This window comes from Pseudorasbora parva, chromosome 15 (assembly GCF_024679245.1).
Source record: "Pseudorasbora parva isolate DD20220531a chromosome 15, ASM2467924v1, whole genome shotgun sequence".
Classification (NCBI taxonomy): Eukaryota; Metazoa; Chordata; class Actinopteri; order Cypriniformes; family Gobionidae; genus Pseudorasbora; species Pseudorasbora parva.
In genome coordinates this window covers 26,484,318-26,511,554 of record NC_090186.1, presented here as the reverse complement: position 1 = coordinate 26,511,554, position 27,237 = coordinate 26,484,318, and the positions used below count along the sequence as shown (strand labels likewise).

At 37.7% G+C, this 27,237-nt stretch overlaps 4 protein-coding genes across 9 annotated transcripts in view; 2 read left to right on the top strand and 2 right to left on the bottom strand.

Annotated features, from left to right (window-relative positions):
- The window catches only part of dpf3 (double PHD fingers 3), a 52,297-nt gene extending 50,248 nt beyond the window's left edge, over nucleotides 1-2,049 (bottom strand). For all 4 annotated transcript variants that reach the window (XM_067417488.1, XM_067417489.1, XM_067417490.1 and 1 more), the window contains exon 1: nucleotides 1,920-2,049. In XM_067417488.1, coding sequence (XP_067273589.1) covers nucleotides 1,920-1,951 — 32 coding nt within the window. In that variant the 5' untranslated portion in view covers nucleotides 1,952-2,049. The remainder of the gene's footprint in view (nucleotides 1-1,919) is intronic.
- A 561-nt stretch (nucleotides 2,050-2,610) lies between these two features.
- Nucleotides 2,611-9,046, top strand: wdr21 (WD repeat domain 21). 2 transcript variants are annotated; one of them, XM_067417485.1, is made up of 14 exons: nucleotides 2,611-2,682; nucleotides 2,993-3,123; nucleotides 3,850-3,905; nucleotides 3,991-4,148; nucleotides 4,359-4,441; nucleotides 4,555-4,657; nucleotides 4,978-5,121; nucleotides 5,209-5,258; nucleotides 5,682-5,761; nucleotides 5,863-5,955; nucleotides 7,048-7,145; nucleotides 8,117-8,296; nucleotides 8,404-8,518; nucleotides 8,611-9,046. In XM_067417485.1, the coding sequence occupies exons 2-14, from the start codon at nucleotides 3,026-3,028 to the stop codon at nucleotides 8,841-8,843; spliced, it is 1,491 nt and encodes a 496-aa protein (XP_067273586.1). In that variant the 5' UTR covers nucleotides 2,611-2,682; nucleotides 2,993-3,025; the 3' UTR covers nucleotides 8,844-9,046. The 2 variants fall into 2 exon arrangements, with proteins under 2 accessions (XP_067273586.1, XP_067273587.1); XM_067417486.1 differs by lacking the exon at nucleotides 2,611-2,682 and adding an exon at nucleotides 2,712-2,749.
- Nucleotides 9,047-9,404: 358 nt separating this feature from the next.
- On the bottom strand, nucleotides 9,405-18,684 carry zfyve1 (zinc finger, FYVE domain containing 1). The gene is made up of 11 exons (XM_067417484.1): nucleotides 17,282-18,684; nucleotides 16,233-16,737; nucleotides 14,313-14,527; nucleotides 13,919-14,025; nucleotides 13,009-13,117; nucleotides 12,815-12,912; nucleotides 12,605-12,722; nucleotides 12,349-12,519; nucleotides 12,086-12,266; nucleotides 11,027-11,143; nucleotides 9,405-10,819 (listed from the first exon to the last, which is right to left on the bottom strand). Exons 1-11 carry the CDS (start codon nucleotides 17,762-17,764, stop codon nucleotides 10,587-10,589), a joined length of 2,337 nt encoding a protein of 778 aa, XP_067273585.1. The 5' UTR covers nucleotides 17,765-18,684; the 3' UTR covers nucleotides 9,405-10,586.
- A 1,255-nt stretch (nucleotides 18,685-19,939) lies between these two features.
- pigh (phosphatidylinositol glycan anchor biosynthesis, class H) lies at nucleotides 19,940-21,414 on the top strand. Of its 2 annotated transcripts, none has more exons than XM_067418590.1 (5): nucleotides 19,940-20,277; nucleotides 20,375-20,584; nucleotides 20,674-20,757; nucleotides 20,856-20,937; nucleotides 21,040-21,414. In XM_067418590.1, the coding sequence occupies exons 1-4, from the start codon at nucleotides 20,101-20,103 to the stop codon at nucleotides 20,928-20,930; spliced, it is 546 nt and encodes a 181-aa protein (XP_067274691.1). In that variant the 5' UTR covers nucleotides 19,940-20,100; the 3' UTR covers nucleotides 20,931-20,937; nucleotides 21,040-21,414. The 2 variants fall into 2 exon arrangements, with proteins under 2 accessions (XP_067274691.1, XP_067274690.1); XM_067418589.1 differs by having other exon boundaries at nucleotides 19,942-20,277; nucleotides 21,043-21,407.
- Nucleotides 21,415-27,237: the final 5,823 nt, after the last annotated feature.

Sequence of the window (27,237 nt, the reverse complement as noted above, 5' to 3'; positions counted from 1 at the left end):
ATGTCCATGATCTGGAGCAGATGGGGCTCTGTCTCTTGCCCACTGACAACTCTGCGGCTAGTCATCGGAACAGATGGGTACTGAGGGATCCTGGGATATTGCTAATCTGCTCCACCACAGCATTTAGAGATGGTGCATCCCCCTCAGTGTACACACTCATACCGACAAATCAGCTTGAGTTTGAATGGAGATGAATCACTGAAGTAACTATGATTTAGGCGTGCAACCATTTTTTTGGAGACACCAGATGCAATCCTATCTCACAAGATAAGACACGACCGAAGGAAAAACAAACAAAACAATATGTAAATAACACAGATACTCTAGTCATGTCATATCCATTATATATAAGTATGTATTGTTACATATGTAATTTGTAACCATTTTTAAAGGGATAGTTCACCCAAAAATGAAAATGTGATGTTTATCTGCTTACCCCCAGGGCATCCAAGATGTAGGTGTGTTTGTTTCTTCAGTAGAACACAAATTTAGATTTTTAACTCCAACCGTTGCTCATATAATGCATGTCAGGACCCCATTGACATTATATGAGCATATAATGTTGGAGTTGGAGTTAAAAATCTAAATTTGTGTTCTAGGCTACTGAAGAAACAAAAACACCTACATCTTGGATGCCCTGGGGGTAAGCAGATAAACATCACATTTTCATTTTTGGGTGAACTATCCCTTTAAGATATCTAAAACTTTTTTAAGCGCTTAATATCAGCAAATATTCCACATTTTGTCCACTCACTATGCTAGGTATAGCATAAGATAAATGCACATGTGAAATTCAAAGGGCGACGTGTATTTGCTTGTATTTGATTTGATTTCCATGAAATATCTAAGATTAGGCTAATTCCTACAAGGTACGGTTTCACCTTGGGACTATCCTAAATTTGACCAAAAGACCTGACAAATTACAATAAGTAGGACAAACCCTTCTGACCTTTCCTTAAACTTCTAATAAATGTAATCTAATAAAAGCTGGAATTCTGTCACATGGGAGAAAGCAGCTCTGCACTTCAACAGCCAAACAAGAGAGAACAGGACAGTGAATTCCATTGTTATCCATCACTTGATCTTGACTTAATGAATGTTACCCTGTTTTTTTATAGCATACTAGATAGCCTATTTTATCAAACGTAGGCTAAAACGTGACACGATATCATCTCATGTCAACAAATAACCGAATAAATATGTGCGTTAAAGAAAGTTATCTAATTAACCCCTGTCAAAAAGGCACATATTTAATAGTAAACGATACAACTTGTTTTGTTAACTTGCCACTTTTCAATTCTCAATGTATGCGTCTGTCCAGCAGTTCTCCACAGGCCACGGGGGAAATATTCGATCCCTAACGTTACTTATAAAGAATTTTAGGACAATAATGCAACCGAACCATCGTTTTACCGCGTAGCATCTGGATCTTTAAATGATTCTTTTACGATTTAAGTAGTTTAGCGTTGACATAGGCTACAGCGCGCTCGTGCAGTCATATGACAGCTCGTCCCAACAGATTTCATATATGGCCAAGGCTTTATCTAGGTGTCCTGCAAACAAGTCAACGGAGTCTGTAACGTTACACTCTCTAAGCATTGCATCCGAAATAATGCTGCACTCACATTGGCCATCAGAGGCTGAATGCTAAAACACACCGTTGCATATTTCCAGAATTAATGTCCGCACATAACGCTTACAATGTATTTACATATGTATACATACATTACACAACCACACAAAGAGAAACTAACATCCGTGGATTAAACAGTTATTCGTTTGGGACAGAATTCCTTGGAATACAAAATGCACGATGCATACAGTTCTATTTCGAGACTCGATTTGCACCCACACTCTAAATCATGCGGAATACAACACATTTTCGAAAACGAGCGAAAATAATGTTTATAATTACTTACGCTTTCAGCGGATTCTGAATGACAGTCGCCATTTTGCCACACTGTAACCTAATATTCCAAATCTCTGAGTTCTTTGGGATCCCTGTGAAAGAAAACAGCCAATACGGACCTCAGTGTCCGGCAGTCTGGCCAATACAATACTAGGAATCAGAATCTGGGCGTAGCTTCCAAGAGCTGTCAAAATTATAAAACAATAAATAAATAAAAATCAGCATATTTACTTACAGTATATTATTGGCAAGTTGCAGAGATAAAGTAATGCTATTTGTGAAAATTACATATACATTATTTTTTTTTACATCCAGGAACAGAATAAAAGCCTCTTTACAAAATAGCCTTCATCTGACAGTTGTAACTAGATCTTTATTTGTATTCCTGCAGCTTGCTCCAAAATTGGTAAATTGTATACGGCCTGTTTTAAATATATATAAACAGTCAAATATTGTCAAGATTAATATAATTAAAACAATAAAAATAAACTATATATTTAAGGTACACGTGTTATATTGTTATATATATTTCGAAAATATAATACATAAGTAATCATTGATATTTTTATCCATTCATTTAGCTTCAAAATTGTCTGTATGTCAACGAGACCCTCCTCTGACGTGATTGACAGCTCATTATCCAATCACATAATTTCATTATTGAAAAGTCTCGGAGTTCCACCAATGAACAGTAAGGAAGGCGGGGATTCCGTGCGTAATGAGGAAGTCGTATTTCCAAACAGGAAGAAGTCCACGAGCGGCATCTATTTCAGGTAAGTTTAGTATGACTTTCCTTTTACATGAAGTTTGTAAGTTAATACGGCGATCAATAAATATAGAGTAAGTTACTTGTCTGTGAAAGTAACCATTAACATAAACGAACGAGCCACGTGAGTGTTTATAGTCTTAGCATGTTAGCGTGATCCGCTCCATAACAAATCAGTGTTTTTCATCTGTGATCACTTTCTTAATAATTTTCTTAAAAACTTCGGTTTAGTTTCATACGTTCCAACACCGAACAAATTAAATACTACGCACACTTTATTTGACTATACAGATATTAATCGGATTTAATTAATTTAGTAGATACACTGGCATGACTCCTGAGTAGTAGAAATGAAGCGGGGATATGAAGCGAGAGGCAGGGACCGTCACCGACACCAGTCACAGTGGCGGAGGAGACACCGTTCAGCCCACGAGGAGCAGGAACATAGGTAACTACCACGGACACACCTTTTTAACATAAGACACTGCTTAAAATTAAACTATGAAACCTTTACTCACCCGCATGCTGTTCCATACTTGTTCGGCTTTTTATGAGGAACACAAAAGATGATGTCAAGCAGAATGACAGGCTTATTGTTTGGGCAAAAGACATTCTGCGAACATCTCCTTTTGTTCCTCAGAAGATAGTAAGTCATACAGGTTTGGAACGACTTGGAAGTGTAAGTGTGTGTGTATATATATATATATATATATATATATATATATATATATATATATATATATATATATATATATATATATATATATATATATATATATAATTTTTATTTTATTTTTTTGAGTGAACCATCCCTTCAAATTAATGCATATGTTTATATTAAAGTTTAAAAGCCAGAAGCAAGATGATAAGCAAGACGACAGTAAGGACGACATAAATAGAGAGTATACACATCAGATACTAATTTATCTAAATAAAAGCAGGAACAATACGACATAAACAGAGAGCATACACATCAACATAATACTAATTTATCTGACCAAGAAAGCAATGATAAGAACAAACGTATAGTACAAAGCAGTTGACTAATTTTTGGCACAGATGGAACCCCATACTTGCCAGTCTTATTTTTATCAGATTATTTTTAGTCAGGCTTGTAATTGCATTTATGTTAGACGTTAACCACCAAGCATTCATAACAGCAGTTATTTTCTAGGTCTGACAGCGCAGCAGGTGATGCAGGTTCATCCTCGGCATCCTCATCTGCACCAGGTAAACATTTACTTTGCATTTTCCCTCTGCACTTCTTTCTGTTGGAGCAGTTAAAAAAAAGATTTCATTATTTTATCCTTTATAGAGTTGCCAGGCTTCTACTTTGACACAGAGAAAAACCGCTACTTTCGTTTGTTGCCTGGACACAACAACTGTAACCCTTTGACAAAAGAAGGGCTCCAGAAAAAGGAAGACGAGAGAAAGAGAGCAGCACTGCTAGCAGAGGATGATGGTCCTAAGAAGGTGAGCTGGGGAAGTACTGGATATGTCTGCACATGTATTTTATATGGACATTCCTCACTGCTACATTTTTGCACTAAATTCCTGCTGTAACATCATTCTTTGAGAAACTTCTTTTGATGTTTTATTCAAAAGCATATCTGCAATAGTTGTATGGATTTTGTAAGCCTATTGAAATGTAACTTTCTCATTGATTCTTCCTATTATGTTTAGAAAGCTCCTAGGACTGGGTTGAATTCTGCATTGCTGTTACAGAAGAGACATCTGGGTCTGCTGCCCCCAAGCTCTTATTCTAGGTATGGCATGAAGTTATGTTTTATGTATACAATTTCTTTTATTAGATGTTTTAACAGGAACAAAAATTGGATTCAAAAAGGAATTTGATCCCAAGGCTGTTCTCATTTTGCAGGCTGATCCATGAAGTGAAAGCCAGTGGGATGCAACGTCACAGGCTGGAGGTGCAGAGCTCCAACTCGACCTGCCCAAACACTGACAACTTTCATCTCATAGTTGTAAGTCTCTCATTTAATGGGAAAAAAAATTGAAAACTTAGAAATATTTTTTTTAATTTCTGAGGTGACTAAGTCTATTTAAATGTATTCTCAGTGGAAATACAGCATGTTATGCTGATGACATGAATCTCAAGAACAGTAAAGCTATTTTTGGGGGGGTTAGTTTTTGTTTTCATGGAAATGGTTTTGTTGGCAGGTGTTACTGGAGGTTTTGGCCTCCAGTTGTCTGTTTTTTGGAAAACTTGTAGAAGGAAGATTAAGTTTTGGCAGTGAATGTGTTTTACAGTCTGTGTTTCGTTTTTCTGGATGCATCTTATTAGGCAGATTCAGCTTGTGAGAGAGTTTTCACAGTGAATGATGTGTCGCACGGAGGCTGCAAGTACGGCATTATGAATTTCCATGGCTGCAGAAAAGGCTCTCTGTCGGTGGAGATGTGCGATAACCTTTATTTTACTAACCGCAAGGTAAGCTGGGTAGTTTAAAATTAATTCCTTTCACCAACTAAAAACAAAACCAGATGTTTTGTACAATGTTTTTCATCTTTTTTTCAGGTGAACTCTGTATGCTGGGCCTCTGTGACACATACAGACTCGCATGTTCTGTATCCTTCCAACATTTCAGATTCTAGAAACTGAAGCTTCAATTATGATTGAGATTGACTTTTGAAACTTGTAGATCTGTATCAATTGTCAGAAATGTTCATAATCAGTATTTAAAATAAATTAATTATTTGTTAACATTATCACAAAAACAAAATCCCAGGAAGACTTCAAATATCACATGCTATTGAAATGCGAGTATTGTTTTTTTTTTTTTTTTTTTTTTTTTACAATTACAGTATGTTTAGTATAAATTTTCATGTTAAATGTAAAAATAAGTCTTAAAATTGTGAATTGTGAAATACTGAATATCAAATTTTACTACACTAATCACTGTATCATACCTGCATGTTTACTTGAGTAATGACAATTAATCACGAACATCTCTAATTGGTAAGGAAGTGTTTCTTGACGAGTGTTTTCAGGTTGTGTTTGGTGGGCATTTCTCAGACGCCAGGCTGTGTGAGCCTATTACCTGCTTCTCTTTTCAGCAACTTCAATCCAGGTTAAAATCTTTACATTTTGGCTCTCCCGATAAAAAAAAAAAAAATTGTTTTCCCTTTATTAAGCTGAAAGTACTTGACAATTTTTTTTGTTTTTCTTCAGATCAACCAGGAATGCTGTGCAGTTTTAAGATCTCCACAGCTTGGTCATGTGCCTGGTGCCTCAATCCACAGGCTGATAAAACCTTCAGCACTGGTGAGTTTTTGAGTCTGTACTGTACAAGTTTGTATACATTTTATTTGCTATTGGAATGGACACTATACTACAGATGAAAGTTTGGGACTGGTAAGATTTTTTTTAGGTTTTTGAAAGAGGATGCTCACCAATGTGGGCATTTATTTGATCACAAATATAGTAAAAACAGTATTTTTTTAAAAAAATGGTTACAATTCAAAATTACTGTTTTGTATTTTAATATATTTGTACATGTAATTTATTCATGTGATGGCAAAACTACATTTTCATCATCATACTCCAGTCTTCTAGCCTGACAACCCAGACCCACATCAAGATGTTGGGTCTGGGAACTTACCATTGGCAGGGCTCAATCTGAGGGGCGGGATGAACGGTTTTCCCTCTGCATGCAATAAGATAACGTTGCAACCAACCAGAGCAACAAAGAAGGCGAAGCGGAGCTAGTTGATAGATTAAACTTTTGCCGTATCAGAACACATCTTCCTTTTTTAAGAATGACTTCAGTGCCGTTCTTTTCTCAAAGAAAAGCTTGACTCCGAGTCTTCCAGAGTCCCAGCCAAAACAAAATTGAAAGACTTCTGTTAGCCAGCTTCCTTGTTTTCAAGTAGAACATGGAACCGGCACAACTCTGCCGTCATTATGTTAAGCCCGCCCACTGACTCTATACTCGATGTGATTGGCCTGACTAGAGTTTGGTTTTTCAAGCTCGCAAGGCAACAGAGAGTTGCTATATGACCCTCGCTGCAAATTAGATTTGCTTCCGCTAGGGTGCGTCTAGATTTCTAGGCGACCAGTCTTCAGTGTCACATTATACTTCATAAATTATTCTAATATGCTGATTTGGTGGTCAACAACCTTCTTGATATTTATGTGGAAATTCTGGGTACATATTTTTCAGGATTCTTTGAATAGCATTTTTTCCTTAGCATTATAGCATTATAAATGCCTTTACTCTCATTTTTGAACAATTTAATATATCCTTGCAGAATTAAAGTATTCATTTAAAAAAACAAAACAAATATCTTACTGGCCCCCAACTTTGGACACTGGTGAATTTGTAGGCTTTATAAATATATTTATATGTGCACCTAGGCCTTTCTCGGAGAGTGATTGTTACGGATGCTGTGACTGGACGCAGAGCAACATACCTCGCTGGAAGTGATGTTCTAGCTCAGCAGTTTGCCCTAAGGGTGAGAATAGAGCATTGCCTGAAAAATAAAAGTTCATTGTGTTTATTTCGTGGTCATGGTGTGGTAGTGCACGTTTGTGATTTTAGTCCAGTCTGCGTCATGTCCCAATTGCCATATACCTGTCTATAACATATATCTGTATCCTCCTATTTTCCAGTTTGATTATAACTTAAAGGTGCTCTTTCATTTTATTACATTAAAAAGTTTTACACATAATATTCCTATGTGTAAACCTTTTAATGAGGTACACATAAAAACATTCAACCTTAAAAACATAATAGCCTTGCATAAAAATAAAAGATCAAGCAGAATTATAATTTCTTAAAAATATATATTTTCACATTACAAAAAGGTCATGTTAGTTAATACATTAACTAATAATAAGCAATGCATTTGCCATGGTATTCATTAAAGGGGTACTTCAGCGCTGGGAAGATGAAGCTGTATTTAAACTGGGTCATGTGTAGTAGAAATGTGAAATTATTTTAGAATTTTGGTGCTTTCTAGACTGAGAAAAGACCGAAATTGTATTTTTGCCTCATGGGGATGAAAGACAACAATTCCCAGAATGCTTCTGGGTCGATCATTTGAATATACTCCAGGGTTACTACTGATAGAAAGCCACATGCTAATCGCTTTAATATTTGTTAAACTTTTATAAAAAATAAAACCATTAAATAATATTGACAAATTTAGCAAACCAGTGTTAACAAATGGAACCGTTTTGTAGATTTTGATTTTAAAAGTAAATTTTTAAATGTTTTAAGTTTTATTTATTTTTATTTTTTTACAATGGCTATCATTTATCTAGTTTATAAAAAGTAATGTTTTTATTGCATGGAATCCTTTTTTCGTGACTGTACGGGAACGTTTTTGTTCATTTTAACAATTTTAATTTTGTTTGCGTTACTTACTGTATGCATGTGAGCAAAGATATCTGTTCGACACTTGTCATGTTGCTTGTATTTTAGGCTCCTGTGCTGTTCAACGGCTGTCGCTCTGGAGAGATCTTCAGCATTGACCTGCGTCAGCGTGACAGGGGTCGCAGTCACGGTTGGAAGACCAGTCGCTTCTACCAGGAGTCAGCCATCACCTCGGTCCAACTGCTACAGGACGAGAACTACCTCCTCGCTGCTGACATGCTGGGCAATGTCTGTCTATTATAAAATTGCCACATATAGGTTTAGTTAATAACAGTTAGAGAATTCTGGTATGAATTACCCAATCTTTATTCTTCCTTCATGTCGTCACTAAACAGATTAAGTTGTGGGATATCCGTCTTAAACGGTCCGTCAAACAGTATGAAGGACACCACAATGAATACGCCTATCTACCCATTCATGTCAATGAACCAGAAGGATTGCTTCTTGCTGGTACATCTTTTTCATATAACACAAAGGATCATGTAGAGCTTGTTTATATTTTTTGTAATGCTTATACCACATCTCATGTGTACCATTCGCAGTGGGTCAGGACTGCTACACCCGGCTTTGGAGCCTTCACGACAGTCGTCTCCTCAGGACAATCCCCTCGCCTCACCCTGCAGGGAAGGACTCAATCCCAAATGTGGTGTTTTCCTCCCAGCTGGGTGGTAGTAGAGGACTTCCTGGACTCCTTATGGCTGTTCGTCATGATCTGTACTACTACTCTTACAACAAAGACTATCAGGATGGGCTAACACTGGAGGGTCAGTGCTAATAATTACCCTCTGAAAATGAGTATTAGGCTGCTGTGTCGACAATGACATGTTCTTACTGACCGAAATGTTGCCATTTGTACCATCTGCCTTTAGTTTAAAAAAAAGTAATATATAGATTAGACTGTGAGGGATTCAGAATATTTGCTTGTCCGTTATATCATCAATCGATTGAAAGCTTATTAAATATATCTACATTATAGTTGCATATAGCCACTTGAAACATACCTCCTAAAAGTGCAATTTTATGATGTTTATGGTTGTTTGTGAAAGGGAAAAAAATACATTTTACTTGAAATATGCTGGAACTTTTTGTAAAATAAGAGGGAAACTATTCATCACTGTTCAAAATAAATCCAAACTTTATCTGTATAATTTAGTTCATATCTCAACATGAATTTAAAAAAACATTGATAAAATATATTCTTTTGTGTTCTCTAGAAAAAATTAAAGTCAGAGGTTTGTAAGAACACGGTGAATAAATGACAATTTTAAGGTGAACTGTCGCTTTAAGAACTGAAATCCATTTACTCATTTTAATATGTAAGCCACACTCTTGGAGGTGTACTCAAGTTTAATTTAATTGGCATACAAGGTGCAAAGAATATAAAATGATATTCATGTTTCTTATGTCTGTGTCAGTCATGTTCAGTCATCCACACATAATGCCTCGCTGAGTCTATAATAACCTGATTCTACATAATGAGTTCATTTGGCCAAGAAATCCATTTTACTGACAGTGATCATAAATATACCAGGGGCTAAATAAGAGCAATTAACATATAATAACATTTATTATAATGACGATTCATGTAGATTGGCATCTCTTGACAGATAATGCAGAGCCACATCATTTGTGCGGTTTCATCATGGCTTTGTGTTAAGAGTAACTACGCAGTATGATTCGGCAACAGTGGTAGTGATTCATTAAAAAGGTCAGTTTTAAAAACCAAACAAAAACTTCCTCCTCATTTACACACATTTAAAATAAATGAAGTTTTTAAATTATACTGAACAATATCAGATCGTGTGAGATCAGCTTTAAAATAGGCAGCAAATACTTGAGACAAACAGTAATGAATCTGAAATTTACACTAGGGTTTCTTTGAGGGTAAAGGAATGCAAAACAATATGGGCAATTTTAAAAGCAAATTGACAGTTTTTTTCTCTCACATAAAACAACTGAAATTTGAGCAAAACAACAGGACGGTAAATTATTTGTGCACCGGTCTAATGTCTGCTGTAGAGGCCTTATGTTAGCTGCCTTTACCCACAGGAAGGCCCATATGGATCTGCAGCCATAGAAAGCCCATAATTCATATCTTGCACCTGTAAGCATGTTTAACACTTTTTTTTCTACCACATTTAAGCCCGTTCTGCAGGTTTTCCCAAAATAACATTTGTTCCATCTGGGCCTGCCCACAGGTAACGTATTGCATGGTAGACAAAGGATTGTCAAGGGTCTGAAACATTTATTTTCCTGATGGATTTAACCTTTGAAAGAAAAAAAAATATGTATGTAAAATAACATATTACATATGTTAAACTGTGAACAGCTCATGTAGAGTTGAGGAGCATGACGTGAATGCTTTTTGCCCCTACATTTCAGAGATGTTCCTCTCGTTTTCAACAACCAATAGGATTTTTCAGTTTGAGAGCAGCATTTCTTCCCTACCAACCTGTACTGAAGCACTGTAGCCACAAATATGGGGGTGTCTTATAATGCAGAGTGATGTTCGGTTCTGCTAGAGCTCTCCAGATTTTTGGTTGCAGGTGATGCACACCCGCACGGGATGGTCCCACCCCCTGGAGGGCACGGCCCGGCGATCAGGGGAGCAGTCGTTACATACTCCTTGTCCACATGCACGGCAGTGATGGATAGAGAGACGGGCATTAAACTCACGCTGGCACTGGTAGCAACAATGGATGTCTTGGTCAGGGACCCAATATGCTGGACGGGCTGCATCTTTTACCAGACCTAGTAAATGCACAGGTGCATTTGATCATGCTCAGAGCACAAAACAGGCTTAACAAGCCAAAGGTTTTAAATGTGTGTTATTAATATATCTATTATTTATAACAAATATTATAATTTGACACTCAACTGTACTTCAAGTGTGAATTCAAATGTCATGTTAACATTTTAACAGGCTCATAAAACTGTAAATTACAGTGAAGAACTCACCAAGAGGGATGTCTATGGCAGTGACTACCGCTCCTAATGTGTTCTGAACAGCTTCTCCCACCTTCCTGGCAATCAAAGTCCCACCTTCTTCCTCTTCCAGCGCTGCATCCAGCAGTTCTGTGAGACCATAATTTTAATCATATTATGAATTTAAATAATGCATGTTTGTCACATGTTGCATCATTGTCTTATACCAAGTCTAATACTTAAGTTTCAAAATGACTGAAACCAGTAAATCAAGCATTGTTTTTTGCCATAAATAAATTAATGATTTCACTGATAAAAATTCACAGGAGTAAATTAAATTATAAAATATATTAAAAGCTAATAGAAAGTTAAGTTTCCATGAGAGGGAGTACATGGTCTGCAACAATGCTTAGTTAGGTGGTACATGTCAAAGTAGCATCCACATGGGTGGCAGGACCCAAGGTTTCCCAAAAGAACATTGCCCAAAGAATCACACTGCCTCTTCCGGCTTGCCTTCTTCCTATAGTGCATCCTAGTGTGTTCCCCAGGTAAGTGACGCACACACACCCGGCCATCCACGTGATGTAAAAGAAAACGTGATTCAGACCGAGCTCCGGGGTCCAGTTCTGATGCCTTCTCTCCCCACATGCATCAGTGAGTCTTGGCCGCCCATGACCCTGTCGCCGGTTCACCACTGTTCCTTCCTTAGACCACTTTTGATAGATATTGACCACTGCAGACCAGGAAAACCTCGCAAGAGCTGCAGTTTTGGAGATGTTGACCCAGTCGTCTAGCCATCACAATTTGGCCCTTGTCAAACTCACTCAAATACTTACACTTGCCCATTTGTCCTGCTTCTAACACATTAACTTTGAGGACAAAATGTTCACTTGCTGCCTAATATATCCCACCCACTAACAGGACCGTGATGAAGAGATAAATCAGTGTTATTCACTTCACATGCCTGATCGGTATGTATGTATCTATCTATATGCATATTGTGTGTGTATGTATATATATATATATATATATATATATATATATATATATATAATCCAAACATTTTTGTCTGCCATTCAAAGTGTGGTATACCTTCTGGGATGCCTCTGTTTTGAAAGCAGGCATCACAGACTCGCACAGGTGCCAGGCCCCAGCCTCTCTCAGGGACTGGCCGTGACTTAGAGGAGCAACCATCACAGAAACCTTCTCCACAGGCCCGACAGTGATGCTTTGTATCATTATCCTGGAATCCCTCTCCACATTTATTACATCTCTGGGGGAAAAAATACTCTTTCTTCAGTGGAGACTGCTCTTCATTTAAAAAGCACATTAAAAAACATAGCATTAAAACTCACAAGGATGAGAGAATTGGGCTTCCAGTAAGCAGGAGCAATCTGGTCTGTTAACCAGGCGGTGACAGCTTTGGCAGGCTTGACGCTTAGCTCGGAAACAGACTGAGCCATATAGTTCACACCATCCAGCAGCCTCTGCGCAGCATTGTTGTTGTCCTTCAGGAATCCATCAGACTGAAACGGAAATGTGAAAGTGAATAAAACTTGTTCTTTTTGTTATTTAAATGGAATAAATATAGGGAAAAAAGCTTTCTCTCACCCCTGGCCAGACATGCTGGATCTCAGTCCGAACAACTGTATCAACAGGGTCCTGGTTTCCATACCAGTATTGCCTACTTCTATAGATTACAGAGCAGTTTGGACACTCAATCACGTATCTGCAAAGAAAACCCCCAAATCAGTCTTGTACGTCTAAATGAACTGAACTAAATGCACCTTTGTACAACTGTAATCCAATAACACCACTCACCCGGACCAGGCGTATATGGCCAAACCAAACCAAGGTGAGTCAGAGGATGCCGTTGTCTTTGGAACCACAATCACCTCTTTGCCACTCTCATAACAAGCCTGGAATAGCAGGTTAACACACATAATGTCAGACCTAGGCAGTCATAGAATATAGCTGGTGAGGTCAGGTCATGTGTTGCATTGTTAAGGACCTACCTTGCATGTGTAGATGCGATTATCGTAGTGGGCTGAATAGCGGCAACGGTGTTTAGCCTCATGCACCACACCCTCTCGTAGGTGATTCATGCTGTTTTTACAGCCCGAGCTGAAAATAAAAAAACCCCCAAAGATTTAGAATTGCTTTTGTTTATGTATGTAATTCAGAACAGGCTTTAGTATGGTGTACATTCAAGAAATTTTCCATCTGCATTACAAGAGTCAAAACTAGCTAGACAAACGTCTAATTACTAGTTTAGCCACCTGAGTGGCGCAGGACAAAACTCCTTTTTAACTTTTTTTGTTGTTGCTTAAATCATTCAACGTGTATGCAGATAACTTGACTGTAAAAAAGAACTTTGTTTAGGAGTTAAAAGGTAAAGGTATGTGATGTGTTGGCATCATAACACAACATTTGGCAAATAGTGAAAAACTCAAATCAAATGAATCAAATATTGATTTTACATGAAAAAAAATGTTGCTCAGGGAAACTTTTTGAGCGAAGTCTCAACTGAATCTGTGTTGCCTTTAACATTCATGTCTTTAACATCCCCACCCCTTGCATGTTCATTTAATAAATACTATATTATCTAATATAATCAGGCCTCGTTTTATTTTTTTATTCAACCCAGATGATTCTTTCTAGGCCCTTGTCAGAGAAAACCATATTGCTAATATTACACTGATACTTAATACATTTCTATTTTAAATAAATGCTTTTATTTGAACTTTTTATTAAAATACTGTTGTAATAATTCACAATATTACTTTTTTACGGTCATATTAATGCAGCCTTGGTGAGCATAAGAGACTAGAGTATGAGTGTGTAGAGTAGAGTAGAGTATATTCTTAATTGTATGAGAGTTGCTTTTGAAAATTCTAAACAGATTTGGAATGAGGAGCAGCTTACCCACAGCTGAGGCAGATGCTAGAGCAGGTAAAGTACTCATCTGGAAAGAAAGAGTTGCTTGCCAGATTCTCATCAGGAATCTCTCCGCTGAAGCACTCGCTCAAAGCCTTGAGAACAAGAGCGTCATCATTAGCTTGATGTATTAAATGTATAACTGAAAATAGCACACGCCTGTCTTTTGGAATATTTCAAGGCCAGAGCTCAAGATTTGTTAGCAGTCATTTGAAGTTCTTCTTAAAGGGTTAAAAATAGAATCGAAAAAAAATGTGTCTGCAGACTTTTTGGAGAAAAGTAATTGTGAAACGAAGTAGTGAACTTTTCACCAACACCCTTTCATGTCATCGATGAGCTAAAAGTGTAATTGAACTTATCAATGACATAAAAAACGAATTACCTGCAAGGCCTTGTAGATGACACCGGCAGACCGTGGAGATCGTGTAGTGTTGTTGTCTAACTGCTGCTCAACACTGCGCAGCAGACCGCTGAAGTCTGTCGGGGGGTTGTGTGTGCGAGTGCCCCGGTACTGAATCGAGCTGAATGCCTCAGGAAAGAGGCCAAGCTTTCTGAAACGTTCCTGAAGAAGCCGCTCAGCTGATTCTGATGGCTTATCTGCAGTGCATGAGAGACAGTGGAATTAATGCTGCCTTCACGTGCTCTCGGAATTATCGTAAATACGAGTTTCATAGGTAAAAATTGCAAATGAACGCCCTCACATTTTGAAACCTGAATGCATTGATCTCGTAATCATGACTTCAGACGTCGGAGGCAGCATAAGCATTCGTTATTTTGCTTACTTATTTCAATGTCATTTCTAACTAAAAGGACAACTCCAGTGAAAAATTAACCAAGAGGTAATTAACACATGGTTACCGAGTAGATGGTTCTCTGGGATGCGTGTCCGTGAAAATCGAAAGTAAAGAGTTTGATCTCGAAAAACAGATTCGCTTATAATGCGAGTGGATGGGGCACAGAATAAGTCAAATTAAATCGCTAGTTCATATCAGTAACAAGGCTCAAAATAGCCTCACACTAACACGGTAGCATAATGAGGGTCCCTACATGCAAACTGAAGCATTGAGAACTTTGTAAGTGTACAAACAGTTTAAAAGGAAGATACTTTATAAAGACAGTACATTACGCGTATACAGACAGAAGCTCTCTTGGAAGATAGTCTCGACAAGTCAATCCACAAATGCTGTGCATAAGTGATGAGTGATGATAAGTGATGAGCTGTGACTTGGAATCTCATATGGTCCATTGTTTCCGAAAGAAAGTTAGCCAGCCATATATTTAAATAAACATATAAATTCATAGCCTAGAAATCTAGACGCACCCTAGCAGCAGGAAATTTAATCTGCCCGCAAGTGTCGTCTAGGAACTCTCAATACCCTTCTGAGATGTATTCCTCACAATCTGGACGGGCCAATCACGTCGTGTATAGAGTCGGCAGGCGGGGCCATAATGACGACGGCCGAGTTGTGTTTGCGTGCTTCTAGTAAAGACGGCGGCGGTCTTTCGAATCAGCTCTGACCGCGACTCTGGAAGACTTGGAGTTAAGCTTTTCTCTGAGAAAAGAACAAAGAACGGCACTGAAGTCATTCTTAAAAAGGGGAGATGTGTTCGTAGTTTAGCCGACCGGATACGGCGAATGTTTAATCTATCAACAAGCTCTGTTTCACCTTCGTTGCTCTGGTTGGTGTAGCGCTATCCTATTGCGTGCAGAGGGAGTTTGAAAAACAACCGTTTATCCCGCCCCTCGGATTGAGCCCTGTCTATGGTGAGTTTCCAGACCAAACATCTTGATGTGGGTCTGGCTTGTCAGGCTAATAAATTCATGCATTTCCATCTAATAAAATTTTACAAACTTAATTCCTATCGACCAGCTCACTTAGCACAATGTTCGTGGCTCATATGTTTTCCAAGATGGCTGTTGTCTATACACGTAATGTACTGTCTTTATAAAGTATTTTCTTATAAAACTGTTTGTACACTTACAAAGTTCTCAATGCTTCAGTTTGCATGTAGGGACCCTCATTATGCTTCCGTGTAAGTGTGAGGCTATTTTGAGCCCCGTTAGTGGTACTGACTAGAGATTTAATTTTACTTATTCTGTGCCCCATATACAAGCATTATAAGCAAATCTGTTTTTAGAGATAAAACTCTTTACATTCGATTTTCATGAAAACGCATCCCAGAGAACAATCTACTCAGTAATGTGTTAATTACTCCTAGTTCACTTTTCACTGGAGTTGTCCTTTAATGTTTTGTGAATAGGACAGCAAAATAGAAAACATCCTAAACTCAGTGAACTGACCTGAGCCTAATAACTTGGTGTGGACTGTCTCATGGAAGATTATAACAGCAGGACCCAGAGTCGAAAGGGGCACATCCAAACCACAGCGGGCAGTCGTAGCTTTCAGCTCCTTCGTAAAATGCTTTAGATACGCATCTGACGCATCCCCGAGAAACTTGAAAAGATCATCATGAAGCCGGTCAGCGTGTGTCCGATAGATGACCAGATCAGACACTGCAAGCACCTTCAGGAGGAGGCGGGTTCGCTGTCCTTGGTTGGTTCCTGCCCCCAGGAGTCCCTCTGTGTCAACAACCACAACCTTATGAACAGGGTCCATTGCTGCCCACACCCCAACGGTGCAGGATTCCTGGGTTGGGGATGTCTTGAACACTTCACGACCCAGAAAGAAAGTGTGATTGAGGGTGTGGGATTTGCCCTCTCCAGTATTGCCAAAAATGGACACCACCTTCAAAAGCTCCTCAGGCCTGCAGCCTAAATTACTCACAAACTCCTCCTCATCCTTCACCTGTTCAGGTTAAGGAAATAAACATAATCCATATACGTAAGCAATGTCACACAGTTACGTTAAACAAAAAAACAAAAACTAGTGGCTTGAAAGTAAGAAAAAGCACAGTGCAGACATCCAGCTCCCCCTGACCCCCTCCCTGGAACATTATGGTTTTACCTAGTCCAGCTCCAACTATGTGGACCTAAAGGGTGGAGTTATGTTTAGTGATAGGGTGTGGTTGGGATGTCTAGCTCCACTTATGTCAAAAAAGAGAGGAACTGGACATCAAGTGGAGGGTGTTCCAGGGGTTGTGCTCGGTTGAAATCACATTCCAGGGAGCGGGTTGCGATCTCAGTTCGGTCTTTGGGGAGTCCTAGGACCTCTGTGGGCCACAGGGATATCCATGGGGGGCCTGCCTGGGTGGAGCTAGAATATCTAACCACACCTGCCCCTAACCCTACCCACAACTCTATCCATCCACTCCATGGGATGTCCAGAGAGGTGGAGCTGGACGTCATTTGACTCTGCAGCGAGTAAAAATAAGATAAACAAAATGAATTACCTGCATGTCTTCCTTTTCATCAACCAGAAGAAAGCTGATGACTTTCTCCAGTTTAGCTTTCAATGCATCAAGCTGTTCGTCTCCAGTGCTGCAGTTCTTCTCCGCGGGTTTAGAGGGAGGGTAGGCAGTGAGAGGGTGCTTTCTTTTACTGACCCCGCTGTGAGTCCGCTTTTGACAGTCCAAACACAGGTTGATTTTACATCCCTGACAGCGGACCACTGCTCTCAGCCGCCCCCCGTTCGGGACCCCACCGTCCCCTTTGCATGAATCGCAGTAAGGTACGTGGCCAGGTGCGATTCGGATCCTGTCGTGGTTCCTCATGCGCTCCTGACGGTGAAGCTCCAGCTCACATCGGATGCACTGCAGGCTGCCGCATTCGTCGCACTCGAAGGCGGCCTCGTCAGAGCCACCGCAGGCGTAACTCTCCTGACAAACCAGGACGCCGTTCAACCCCTTCTCCGCCGAAGAACCCTGACCGCTCATTATAGGTCTAAATATAATATCGAGGTAGCACACCGAACGGAAGCAACTGAATTTAAAGTACCAAAAGCTCTCTGTAAATATACTAACTGGTAAGTTATTCCTCTGAAAGTTGAACCAACTACAGCAGAGACCAACCTAAATACACAATCAACAAGCGAGATGATATAACAGTTATACCTCATGAATGACGCATTTGAGTTCTTAAACAAAATATCTTACACGTTTGCATTTAATTTCATTGGAATTCTAAATGTGTTGTGTCAAATTATGACACTGGCTTAAAATCAAATATTCAATATGAACTATAAATAGATCAGTTGACATCCGTATAGCACTGGCACTAAGTCAGACTTGTCCAGCTTTCTGGTTGATTTAAAAGTGACCAAGCAGTCTAAAGTGTCTAAACTCACAAACTACAAGCATTAACAATCAAAATGTATTTATTAACAAACGTAAACACTAAGAAAACAGCTACATTCGAGTATTGTTATCGTCCTGGGCTTTTGTTACTCAAGCTAACTAAGATTAGCATACGTGTCTGGACAAACTCCTCCGATTTCAAAGACTACAGATACTAGGGGGTTAGAAATATGATTTCTGCAGCGGAATTAATAATTATTTAGTATCGTACAGACTGTCCTTAAAGTATGTTCCCCCAACAACACACTGATCAAGCTTTGACCGAACAAAAACAAGCTGATTTCGAGCCAGAACCACACCGCAGTCTTCATCAAATAAACCGCTGAATTCTCTGAAACATCGCACACAACAACGACTCTTTGATAAACACAAATTAATAAGCCGGTTGATGTCAAGATTACTGTTTGCCCACCAGCTTGTAAAATGATTCCCCTCCCCGGTTGATTCGGGTGAATGTTGTTGCCAGGTCAGATCAGCTGATCGGCTTGTTTTCACTAGCTGCAGTCGAAGGTTAACAAACGCAAAGCCAAATGGGAGATGGAGTCCATTTTCCACAAACAAATGACTTCATGACATAGGATGAGGAGAGGTTGACAGATTATTAGGGGGTTGGATTAGGGTAAGGATTATTATTTTTATTTTTTTTGCAGGGTTAGTTGCATGCAGTTATGCATAATTTATTGTTAGGCCTACTATTGGCTATAGCCTACATAAAATAGTGTTAGGCTTCAAATTAAGGCTATTCGGCCAGCTATATCCCATAGTTGTGTACTGTTAAGATTCAAAGTAGGCTACTACAAGTGCACATTTAATACATATAATTTATAAAACAAGACATTTTTGGTAACATATAAGGACACAACTACTTGGCATGCTTATCTGAAAAAGAAGTGCACTTGTAGTAGGTTTTGAATCTTAAACGTAGGTATTTTAAACCAGGCCACTTGCAGATAATATAATATTAATTGGTAGCCTAACACTTTATTTTACAGTGTCCTTGTTACACGTTACATGTAGACGTATAACGTTAAATTATAAATAATTACATGCAACTAACACCGAACAAAAATGTAATCCTTAATTAATATTTCTCGGTAATTTAATGTAGGCCTATTTATACTGTAACAAGGACACCTTAAAATAACATATTATTTACATCCAATTGAATTACCACACTTTAAAAAAAGTTAAATTAAGTACATTTTTAAATTATTACGTTTTAATATCTTTTTTGTGCTAACTACTAAAGCCCATGTAAAGTAGGTTACTTGATTATGTCTGATTTATTTGTAAATGTAGGCTACAAAATGGCAACTTAATTAAATATATAGATGTATGACCTATTGTCATTAGAATTTAAATTAAAGTATGTTTGAGACTACAATAAATGCTAACATGTCAGTACACGTTAACCATATTTTGAAGACAATAAGTAAATATGATATGAAATTACGTATAGGCCTAAATAAGTACTTATAAGTTCTAGCCTAATAAAACTATGCTAATGTGTAAATGTCTTCTGTCTTTTTCATATAGGCCTATATATATCAGTGGCTACAACCCAATACCAGTTTTGTTAAACTGTCGTGTTCCTCAGCCTCATTTTAATTCACGAAAAATCAAATGACAGGACAATCTACCATGAAAAAAGGCTCAATATAACAAAAATAATAATTAAGGTCAGTTAAATAAACTATTTTTACAATTTATTTAAAAACTGCAATTCTCCAACCCAGTCCAGTAGGTGGCGGAAATGCATCTTTACGGTAATTTTCCACCGCCACACTGTTAAGAAGAAGAAGAAGCCTGTTGACAACCGGTTGACAAATGACTGTCGAAACACAGCTAGTTAAACTCTAAACTCTAATCCTTATTCACATACTATTCTGACATCGATATTACTAAGAGTGATCAACATGGCTGAGGAAAAGTTCACGGACATAAATGGAAACTCGATTTCTTTAGACTGCCAAACTCACTCTGCTTTCTGCAGAGAGTATACCGTCACCTCACCGAAATTGTCCTTGCGCAAGGTGATGGTGTGCACCTGCTTTATATGGTTATTTGCATATGCTATATTTTTCTTCACCGAGGTAAGAACGTTATATTGCAAATAATATGCACGCGTACGCATATTTTCTCATTCTAAAAAGAAAATATAACTTCCAATGACTTGCATTTAATGTATAGAACACTGCTGTCCTGTCGAGTGCAATCATCCTCACGCTGGCTGGGATGATAATTCATATTCACTTTGTGAAAGTGGACCATGAGACCCTTCTCATAATCGGCTCCCTCGGCGTCCAGCTGTCTTCATCTTACGCTTCTGGACGAGAAAGCACGATATTCATTGAGATGAGCAAGCTGAAAGACATTGTCATCAACGAGGCTGTTTATATGGTAATCTGTCTTGCATGATGGACTTTGTGATCTAGAAATCAAAATCAAGTCAAAAATAGCCTAATCACCCTTGTATATTTCCACCTCAGCACAGCATCATATACTATCTGTGCATTCTGATCAAGGACCCAGCAGAGCCCGAGACTGTGAAAAGCATCGTCCCTCTATTTCAGGTATGAAGCAGAGCTGTTGTTGTTCTATAGCAAAAGCAAGATTATAGGAATCTTTAGCATGTCACTCTGTAAATTAACACGTTGCATTCTTTCGCCAGAGTTCAAAGCCTCGGCTGAATTGTTTGGTTCAGGTCTACAGGAGCTGTCAAGAGATTCTAGCACAGACCAGATGACGCAGAGGTGATGCTTCATGTTATGGTCCATACTATACATGTTTTACATAGCTGACATAGTTTTGTTTTGTGTCTATGTATGTTTTATAGCTCTATTTCTTTTACTCAGCAGAGTCTTCCTTTGAATCTGGATAAAGATTGGAAAACCACAGAATGAACCATAAGCGTACTGTTGGTAGTATTTGTATTCTTCCTTACTACAACATCTTTCGTGTTGTACATTACATGTTACGTAATGTACAGTTGCAAGAAAAAGTATGTGAACCATTCGCAGAATATGAAAATGTAAATAATTAAAACTAAATAAGAGAGATCATACAAAATGCATGGTATTTTTAATGTAGTACTGTCCTGAATTAGATATTGTACAGATTTTTTAATTTTTTATATTTTTTACATATAGTCAACAAGACTGAATTTATTCAAATTACCCCGTTCAAAAGTTTATGAATCATCGATTCTTAATACTGCGTGTGGTTCCCTGGATGATCAACGGCTGTTTTTTGTTTTGATGGTTGTTCATGAGTCTCTTGTTTGTCCTGAGCAGTTAAACTGCCCAATGTTCTTCAGAAAAATCCTCCAGGTCCTGCACAATCTTCAGTTTTCCAGCATCTTTTGCATATTTGAACCCTCTCCATTTGAGTTCATCTTTTCACACTGAGGAAGACTGAGGGACTCAAACACAACTATTACATAACAACTTTGGATAAAAGAGTCCGCTAAATTATTAAATTGATTAAAAAAAGATTCAAATATTTACTGATGTTTCAGAAGGAAACACGGCGCATTAAGAGGTGTGTTTGGGGGGAGGGAGAGAAACTTTTTGAAAAGTTGAAAATCAAGGTAAATTGTTCTTAATTTGTCTTCCAGGAAACATGTAAATATCTTCTGTTACTTCCCAAGGGCAGTACTAAATGAAAGGGGAAAAAATCACATTAAAAAAAATTAAATAATAATAATTTGGACATCATCCTCCTGTTTAAAAGTTTTCACCCTCAGCTCTTAATGCGTCGTGTTTCCTTCTGGAACATCAGTAAATGTTTGAATCTTTTTTTTTTTTTTTTTTTTTTTTTTCAAACTGTTTGAGTCCCTCAGTGTGAAAAGATGAACTCAAAATCATAGTCACTGCTGGAGATGGTTCAAATATGCAAAAGATGCTGGAAAACTGAAGATTGTGCAGGATCTGGAGGATTTTTCTGAAGAACATTGGGCAGTTTAACTGCTCAGGACAAACAAAAGACTCATGAACAACCATCAAAACAAAAAAACAGCCGTTGATCATCCAGGGAACCACACGCAGTATTAAGAATCATGGTTTATAAACTTTTGAACGGGTCATTTGAATAAATTCAACATTTATTTTTTTGTCTTGTGGACTAATATAAAGTAAAAAAAAAAAAGTAAAATATTTTATTCAGGATAGCACTAAATAAAAAATAATGCATTTTGTATGATTTCTCTTATTTAGTTAAAATTATTCATATTTTCAGATTCTGCAAGCGGTTCACATACTTTTTCTTGCAACTGTATAGTGGTTTGTTAGGTAGGCCTATATTTTGCATCCACAAACTTAGTTGCTACAGTAGTCTTACCTTATTTATGATCTTACTTTATTATGAAAAGATACTTTGTATTTCTCATTGCTTTCATAATTTCTCTTTATTAATGTTGATTTGAATATTATAGTCGTTCGTTTCCTCCCCACACTGATTCTGACCTTAAATAGCCACTAGGGGGACATGTGTGCCAATTTTTGGAAACAGAAACAAAATCAGTTTATTAAATATTAATGATGGTATTAATGATTTCCTATTTCTGTTTTAAAATGTGACACAATGTGACATGTGACATTAATTATAATATTTTATTCATAATTTATTTATTTTTTTCATATTAAATAATCTAAATGAAAACTTTTCATTAAAATTATAATTGAAAATACAAGTTTGTTTGATAAATAAAGACAATACAGAGACTTTATTTTAAAGAAGTATAACAAATCAATGTATTATTCAACTATTAAAGCAGATCTTATTTGGCCACCATTGTCGTGGGTCACTTGAGGGATTATGCTAATCCGCCTCATTCGCTTTTTGGTGGGTCAGCATTTGATTGTGATCCAGCTTTTGTCAGGATGTCTTGTTATCCAAAGCAGTTTATGTCTGAGAGTTAGCGGGTTCAACTCGATGTAACTTGATGGAGTGTGTTTATCTGAGCTCTTTTTACAGAACTCAAGGCACCACCAAGCTTCTGTTTTTTTTTCTTCATTTACATAATTTAATCAATTATGTGATTGGTGTCCATATTTTTTAACTGTTTAAATACTGTAAATACCAAGTGGAAATATATACTATGGTTTCCTGTGCAGAGTAAATGCTTTCTAGAGGTCAGCCAGCAGAAAGCAAGTGAACATTTTTTTGCACTATCAGTTTCATAGTATTTCTGGGGCACAGCTGTTATGAACATCCCTCACACTAGATCTTGCTGTCTTGTCTTCTGTTGTTTGCTTCATGGAGCACGAAACTAGAAATTTGTGTTGTTGCTGTGTTTACCTTTTCTTATGATTCCGCTAACCTTTACATATTCTGAGGAAATGTTTTCCATGCTACCTCTGTGTTATTTAAAGAGTCTTCAATTTCCTTATTGGAACTCGCTGCCTGTTGCATAGACAAGGGTTATAGTTGTCATTCGGGTTTACCTGTTTGGGAAAAAGAAAGAGAAACCACCCATATTTATTTGTGTTCATGCTGCTTTGTGTTTACACACAATGAAACATTCACTTCAATCAAATCAGATGAGAATCAAAATAACAGTATTTATTTAATATATTTTATATATATATATATATATATATATATATATATATACATATACATATATATATATATATATATATATATATATATATATATATACATATACATATATATATATATATATATATATATATATATATATATATATATATATATATATATATATATATATATATATATATTGTAGTTTTTTAAAATGTTTTATTTGCAATAGGTCTCTACTGTCAACTTAGATCAATGTAATGCATCCTTGCTGAATAAAAGTTTTTTTTTAACAAACAAGCGAAAAATCTTCCTGACCCCAAACTTTGCACAGTTAACAACTTTATTCCCAGAGCAGTGTAAAATGACCGGAACAGCTTTACAGCTCAAGTAAAAAGTTTTAACAGAACAATTAATGTAAGTCAATCAAACAATTAATGTAATCAAATTGGGTGTTTAAGTAATTTCAACTTAAATTACTTAATCATTTATATAAAAAAGTAAAAAATTTAGAAATAGAAAAACATTGATCACATCATTTTTAGTGTCCTTTTTGCTTCCTTTGTAACTTTATAAATCTAACCGTATCATTTCCTTCCAAAAAAACTAAGAAAGACTCCAAATAATTGTTTTGCAAATATTAACATTATATGCTACAAATGCTGTTGATTGGGCTTAACTTGTATTGAAGTCCTGCATGAGTCCGAATAGTACCTAAAGGTCAGAGTTCAGAGATCTTGTTGTTATTCAAATACTGTTTCCCATGTAGCATTGCTTCATTCCCCCTCTGACCATTTGGAATGACCGTTCCCATAGAGGCTGTGAAAACAACTGAAGGGTTTAAAATGATCCTGTTAGGTTGCTGTGAAGATGCTCCTGACAGGATAATCATCCCTCCCGGAGGTGCGAACCTCCCAGGAACTCTGCTCGGGGGGTGTCAGTGGGGGTTTGACCGTCCTGCACCCTCCAGCCACCCAACGGAGCACATCATAAACAAGCTGTCCACCATCAGCACTTTCCAAATTAATTCAACTCTACAATAAAACATCTGGGTGTTTAGCTCCTCGGAATGATGTGTTTATATTGCGTCCTCCATGCGCGTATAAATGACGTTAACCACGGTTTATATCTTTTTGTATATATAAACACTCCAGAGGCACGTGAGCTCCCTTGGTTTATAAGCTAAAGTACTCAAGTGATAAAACTTGGCATTTTCAGCTGAAGTGGGAGGAAGCCTTCTTAAGGACTCAGTTTTGGCCTTTTACAAGAAAAGGATGTTGATCATACCCTCTTGTTTTAATGTACATCAGTTGAAGTATTTAAACAGAGACCCCTTGTCAGTGGTATATAATGACTACATCTGATTACCTAAAGGATGGACTGTATTTTGGAGGGAAAACAGTTGTGTGGGAAGGGTGCAGGAACCCCGCTGTGATGGGAGTTCCCCTCCCGACACCACTTGGCCTCCCTGTGGACTTTTACTATGTGCTAAGGTGTAACATTCACAGGCCATGAGGCAACACAAAAACACCCTGGTGATAGATTATGGACCACTGGAGCAACTCCCTTCTCCAGCTGTAATATTCTTGCCATTGGCCACCATTTTATTTAATGTGCAGTTGCTAACTCATGAGTTGGATGTGCTTATATTATGGGAAGCGACATAAATCCTCCCTATGTGCTTGTGTGCTTTTTCTATTGCGTAATGATATATGCAAATAGTGCTGAGCAACACAATCCAGAAAATCTCACTAAATCTGACTTCAGATATGCAAAAGCAGCAAACGTGATCTTGTTCTGAAGTAAACCAGGATGTCAAATAAATGATAGGGCATTATAAAGCCTTTAAAAAGAGAAGTATTAATATATTTCTACACAGGAAGCTATACTGCTGTGCTTTTTCAATGCTCTCCATCCCTCATACCTCTCTGAATAACAAAACTGTTACTGGAACTTCAACCCGAAAGCCCACCCCTTCAGCCTCAAGTTTTCATTTGAATCTTTCTAAACTCTCCAGCTTCTCTTGATAAACGTGTGCTGAAACGTTAGGGCAGGTGTTGTGTGCGTTGTCACCTGAACTGACCCATGGGAATGCGGCTGCGTCTTTTGAATTGCCAATTTACCCGTTTATTTGTTAAAGTTTCAAGCATGTCAGCTGTAGCCTGATATCAAATAGTCTTTCTTTCAGCTTTACAGTCAGGTTCTCAACCTCTCTCTTTCCCTGGGGTGGTTTGGACTGTGTGCTTTCCATCTGCCTGTGAACTTTCCCCTAGAAATATCCACCAGATATCCTCTTAAATTAAGTTCTCAGGTTTGCTACTACCAAGTGCCTGCAACAAGTGGAGAGGAAATAAGCAACTTGATATTAGGTAAGACAGTGATAAAGCCGAAAATGACTGATAACTCATTCTAATAAAATAACATGATGTATTGACATAATTTACTTTATTATATATATATATATATATATATATATATATATATATATATATATATATATATATATATATATATATAGTGTATAATAGTGTAATTACACTGTACACTGCAAGGGACCACAACACACACAAAAGCAGTAACTCACTGAAACTTTTTTTAAATGGAGGAAAATCTCAAAAAACTCTGTGGAATAGGCTTAAATTGCCAAAATTATTTTCAAATCATTTCATTCAGGTGTTCCAATCACTTTTGATAGCCAAAGGTATATAAAATCAAGCACTAGACATGGAGACTGCTTCTAAAAACATTTGTGAAAAAAATGGGTATAAAATCACAGAGCGGGGTCAGCGCAAGTCGCTGACTTTTTTGCAGAGTCAATAGCTACAGACCTCCAAACTTCATGTGGCCTTCAGATTAGCTTAAGAACAGTGTGTAGAGAGCTTTATGGAATTGGTTTCCATGGCCAAGCATCTGCATCCAAGCCTTACATCACCAAGTGCAATGCAAAGCATCTGCCGCCACTGGACTGTAGTGCAATGGACACGTGTAACAAATCATGCTTCTCTGTCTGGCAATCTAATGGACGAGTCTGGGTTTGGTGGTTGCCAGGAGAATGGTACATGCCTGGCTGCACTGTGCCAAGTGTAAAGTTTGATGGGGGTTATGGTGTGGGGTTGTTTTTCAGATGTTGGGCTTGGTCCCTTAGTTTCAGTGAAAAGAACTCTTAATGCTTCAGCATACCAAGACATGTAGGACAATTTCATGCTCTCAACTTTGACGGAACATTTTGAGGATGGCCCCTTTAGTGTTCTAACATGACTGCACACACCAGTGCACAAAGCAAGGTTCACAAAGACAGAGTCCTGAACTCAACCTGATAGAACACCTTTGGGATGAATTAGAGCAGCGAGTCAGGTCTTCTTATCCAACATCATTGCCTGACTTCACAAATTCCCATAAACACATCCCTAAACTTTGTGGAAAGCCTTCCCAAAAGAGTTGAAGCTGTTGTATTAAGAATGGGATGTCATTAATATTCACATGCAGGTGAAGGCAGGCATATAAAAACT

Bases quoted from the DNA above. Each gene is read 5' to 3' on its own strand.
- zfyve1 (XM_067417484.1), bottom strand. From the start codon at position 17,764: ATGAGCGGTCAGGGTTCTTCGGCGGAGAAGGGGTTGAACGGCGTCCTG. The intron at 14,528-16,232 runs GTCAGTTCACTG...CATGCACTGCAG, and splicing joins CACCAAGTTATTAGGCTCAG to ATAAGCCATCAGAATCAGCT. The intron at 14,026-14,312 runs GTAATTCGTTTT...CTTGTTCTCAAG, and splicing joins TCATCTACAAGGCCTTGCAG to GCTTTGAGCGAGTGCTTCAG.
- pigh (XM_067418590.1), top strand. From the start codon at position 20,101: ATGGCTGAGGAAAAGTTCACGGACATAAATGGAAACTCGATTTCTTTA. The intron at 20,278-20,374 runs GTAAGAACGTTA...TTTAATGTATAG, and splicing joins CTATATTTTTCTTCACCGAG to AACACTGCTGTCCTGTCGAG. The intron at 20,585-20,673 runs GTAATCTGTCTT...TTTCCACCTCAG, and splicing joins TCAACGAGGCTGTTTATATG to CACAGCATCATATACTATCT.
- wdr21 (XM_067417485.1), top strand. From the start codon at position 3,026: ATGAAGCGGGGATATGAAGCGAGAGGCAGGGACCGTCACCGACACCAG. The intron at 4,658-4,977 runs GTAAGTCTCTCA...GCATCTTATTAG, and splicing joins ACAACTTTCATCTCATAGTT to GCAGATTCAGCTTGTGAGAG. The intron at 5,956-7,047 runs GTGAGTTTTTGA...ATGTGCACCTAG, and splicing joins TGATAAAACCTTCAGCACTG to GCCTTTCTCGGAGAGTGATT.